This window comes from Impatiens glandulifera, chromosome 2, assembly GCF_907164915.1.
Source record: "Impatiens glandulifera chromosome 2, dImpGla2.1, whole genome shotgun sequence".
NCBI lineage: Eukaryota > Viridiplantae > Streptophyta > Magnoliopsida > Ericales > Balsaminaceae > Impatiens > Impatiens glandulifera.
In genome coordinates this window covers 26,262,137-26,266,460 of record NC_061863.1, presented here as the reverse complement: position 1 = coordinate 26,266,460, position 4,324 = coordinate 26,262,137, and the positions used below count along the sequence as shown (strand labels likewise).

The following is a 4,324-nucleotide window of genomic DNA, read 5'->3' as shown; positions in this document are numbered from 1 at the left end:
GAGTTACTAAGTTCCACCAACCACAAGCTTTAAGAGTTATTACAAGTTTATCTCTCTACGATCAAAAAGAGCTCAAGTGTTTATTTGAAGTAAGATTATAATTTCGGTTAAAATTGTACGGGTGTTATCGAGCAGAAAATAACTCTCGATCGGATTGTGTTTGTGTATTCATTAGTGAATATCCTTCTCGCAGTTTCGAGAGGAAGGGGTGACGTAGGAGTTTTATCTCCAAACATCCATAAAAACCTGTCTTGTTATTTACTTTCTGCCGGCCTTACACTTTAACCGATTCTATCTAAACTAACTTACTAAATTCCAAACCGACCTTATCCAAATCCGGTTCTGTCCATCTTGTATGTGTGCTGCTTCAACCTGAAACAAACCACTTCCACACTTGAACTCGGTTCAAGGGTTTGTGACAGTTTGTGTAGTATTGAAACCCCGGTGTTAATCTCTAACCGGATTAATCACCAACCGTTGAGTGAAAGGCGCTAACCGGCCAGACCCCGGTCCGCCAGCCTCGATCTAGATCCTAACATAATCACTACTGGATTCGTTGTACTCCGAGAGACAACCATCTGCGATTAGCTATGACACAAACGAGAGACGATTAAATTATTTTAAGGGAAATGTGTCTAACACGTGCCTCAAATCAACCTTTCAATTTGATAATTTCGTTTTACATATATTTTATTTTATTTTATTTATTTGTAACATTATATGTATATATATTTTTCTTTTAATTAAAGATAGAACTTTATGACATCACATTTGATTGTAGGTAAAATATTTCAAAATTATACATTTTAGTATATCATAGAAAAAAAAAGGAAATCATTATTTAAAATATGATAATATTGAAAAATATAATAATGATAATGATAATAATAATAATAGAGAAGATGATATTGATAAAAAAAAAATGATAACGATGACTATTACATGGAAGACATAAATAATTTGTATCCATAACATACCCTGAAAAGGTTTTGAGAATATTAAATAATCATTATAATATTAGACATTTCTTATATGATCCGTTATAATTGCCTATTGTTTTAGGGAATATGATCTATGTTTTCATTATCCTTGAGCTTTAATCTATTAAGCATTTATTGTACACAATGGAATAAACCATTTTCTTTGTATTTTGTAGATGATAAAACCATTTTTATTTTCTATTTAATTGCAAAATTCGCTCATATAAAATTACAGAAGAAAAACATATTAATAGGTAACATCCACGAAAGAAATGAATAGAACGTGAAGCATCATAACAACTCCTATATAACAACTCCTATGATCATGAATATCAGAAGATTTGTGAGCTGCACAATTCTCCATAATCCTTTTTGTTTGACTTTCTTTCAAGACCTTTTCGGAAATAATTAGTATCGCTGTGAATTTTGTAAATTTCTTTTTTGGAGTATGATTTTCTAATCATATATCTTTCACAAAATGCTTAATTTGATTATCAAGGTTCATTATTGAAGTATATAGGTTACTTGTCATGATCAAATCTATAGAAATATCAAACTTTCGATTCAAGCAATTTTTAAAACCATTTTTCATGTAACTAAATGATTTTTAATTGAAACTAAATGATTTTTAGCTCTCTTCATTTCAATTTTGAATCAATTCCAATTTTATTGTAAACTTGAGAGTTATTTGAAATTTTTTCTAATATTAAATAAAAGTTTTCAAGTTATATATGATTTTGCTTTCAAATAGAACATGTAGACCACAAACATTCAACATCTTTTCTAAACACTAAAAAAGAGAGAATCAACTCCCAACTAGTAGTTGGAAGGTTTTAAGTGGCTCAAACTGTACAAAATTATTTATATAATAGAAAAGCATATATGCTAAGTTGTCCATTACTATATATATTGGAAGAAACTATGATTTTATGAAGATATTGTATCATCTGTTTTGTCTGCTAAGAAGAGGCAAAGAGCAGTGATATCATCCCTTTTAGAAGAAGGGAACTTCTGTCTCCACTTTGAAACCGCTGCGTTAACCACACACTCCGCAGCTTTCGCGCCTGTATCCGATGATTCCACTATCGTTGCAACTTCATCATTACTCATCACATCCCACACCTAAGAAATGTGAAATTGTTAAAAAAAAATATCTAAACAACTAATACAGATTTAATTATAAGATGTTATAACATACCCCATCAGTGGCAAGAAAAAGGAAGTGATCCTTAGATGTCAAATGGTGAAAAGAAACCTCAGGGATGGAAATGATTCCGTGGTTCTTTAGAAGAAGATCACCAAAGGATCTCGACATAGCTAGGCCGGGGCTGTCTTCATGAGGCAACCATACTCGATCGATATGCGGTTCATCTCTCAAAGCCAACACCCGCCCGTTGCTCCTCCTTATTCTGTCTCCTTCGGCTGGCATTTGCAACAAACATGCATGGTTTTAGTTACAATTAACATATCAATAGTTGTATGCCTTTAAATATTCCCCTTACTTGGAACACTAGGCTTTAGGTCAGTAGTAAGCTTTACCGCAGTCATTCCTCCATCATCGTTCATTGTCCCGAGAATTGCTCTTGAATCACCCAAATTCGCAATCAAAAGATGTTCACCCTGATCATAGATATCATCATAATATTCATCAGTCTCGTGTTGTTTAACTCAAATGAGAAAGATGACATTAAACAGAAGATCGTAAGTACCTTTCTTAGTACAACAACTTCTGTTGTTCCACTCAAAGAACAATCAAAATTGTCAAGAAGTTTGATCTCCTTGTCCATCACCCTAAAAGCACTCATACACGCCTCTTCCCACATCTTTATCTCGTTTACATGACTCGGGCTATTTTTGTTCTTGGCGAATTCCTCCTTCAGATTTAACATCAGTTTCAACAGGCGGTTTCTGACTAATTTGCTCACACGATGGCCATTCTTTCCGTGCCCATCATACACAGCACAAAAGGTTACATCTTCTGTACCGTAACCCTTCACGTGTCATAGAAATATATTGAATCTCAAAGTTAACAAACAAAAAAAAGATCCCAAAAAGGACCAATTAACCAAGAAAGTTTACACTTACATGGAAGAGCACGGCTGCATCTTGGTTGACTCCCTTGTTGCCTTCAAGAGAAAAAAGAGATGAGACAGAGTTTGAGATGCCATAAGAAACCACAGATTCTTGACAATCATCATCTTCAACATAAATCTCTGCAGATCCTTTAGAGATACAAAGCCCCATTTTCTTATTCTATCAAAATGTTGAGTTTTAGGAATCCCTCAATGAATGGTTGGAAGTCTCCTTATATAAGCTTTGAGAATCTCTCATAAGAAGATGCCCCATTAATTTATATGTTGGAGTGGGACCCTCATGGGATAAAGAATAATATATTTTTTTTGCCTGCATAATTCCTATTTTCTTATTTAAATGCCCCAAAGATTCACTTAAAGGGCATATGAGCTGTTATCATGTAGGATAAGCAAATTGAATCTAAAAGTCATCTCACCAAAAATAAAATAAAGAATCTGAAAGTCATAAGTTTGTTCTCTCTTTGTTAGAAACAAAATTAATGTCAATGATCATATATATAAACATCCAAACTTTCAAAATTTGTTATAACCTTTATTTTCTTAAATTAAATTTATTGACGTACTTATCACAATAAATAAGATTCAAGTCTGACAGTTGTTTGAACCAAAAGTAATAAAATATTTAGATGAAATTAAATAATGGATGAACTTTCAATTATTGAGAATATTCTAATTATCTAATTATATATATCTTTATATATAAAGAGGGCCAAATAAATGGTTGCATCATTCTACCTTATCCCCATCATGTTTAAATAAATTATCAGCATGAAATGATTTGTAAGAACTTCTAAAACATTATCTAAGAATGTTTTGAAAAAAATTCCATCCTATCATCTGTCAAGTATTCCAAGTCACTGGCTTTTTAATTTGTTGGTCACCCTTGTTATTTCCTTTTTATTTAGGTTTTGACATGTTTTTGGTTCTTTCTCTTGTTTAACTTTTTTGGTTATCTCAACAACATTTATAAAATGATATTTAGATATATAAAAATAATTGCAATTATGAAACGTTTAACTAAGAAACCGCATGATATAGTTATTTTTTAAATAAACTTTTGAAATGGAAGTTCAATTGCGAAAAATTGATCTTAGTAAAACCGGTGAAAACATGGTCAATTTATTGAGGTATTGGAACAGATTATTAATCCCAATTCTTTTATCGCGTGATATGATTGGTGTACAATAAATATATCATCTTGCTCATATAAAACTCTATTAGATCATATATAAATATACCAATGGGTCATTC

General features: G+C 31.9%; 1 protein-coding gene across 1 annotated transcript; it reads right to left on the bottom strand.

The window, feature by feature from the left end:
* Nucleotides 1-1,907: 1,907 nt before the first annotated feature.
* Nucleotides 1,908-3,224, bottom strand: LOC124924531 (probable protein phosphatase 2C 72). The gene is made up of 5 exons (XM_047464556.1): nt 3,066-3,224; nt 2,690-2,971; nt 2,483-2,600; nt 2,179-2,402; nt 1,908-2,102 (listed from the first exon to the last, which is right to left on the bottom strand). Exons 1-5 carry the CDS (start codon nt 3,222-3,224, stop codon nt 1,908-1,910), a joined length of 978 nt encoding a protein of 325 aa, XP_047320512.1.
* Between the last annotated feature and the right edge of the window lie 1,100 nt (nt 3,225-4,324).

Bases quoted from the DNA above. Each gene is read 5' to 3' on its own strand.
- LOC124924531 (XM_047464556.1), bottom strand. From the start codon at position 3,224: ATGGGGCTTTGTATCTCTAAAGGATCTGCAGAGATTTATGTTGAAGAT. The intron at 2,403-2,482 runs GTAAGGGGAATA...TGCAAATGCCAG, and splicing joins CCTAAAGCCTAGTGTTCCAA to CCGAAGGAGACAGAATAAGG. The intron at 2,103-2,178 runs GTATGTTATAAC...CACATTTCTTAG, and splicing joins TTTTTCTTGCCACTGATGGG to GTGTGGGATGTGATGAGTAA.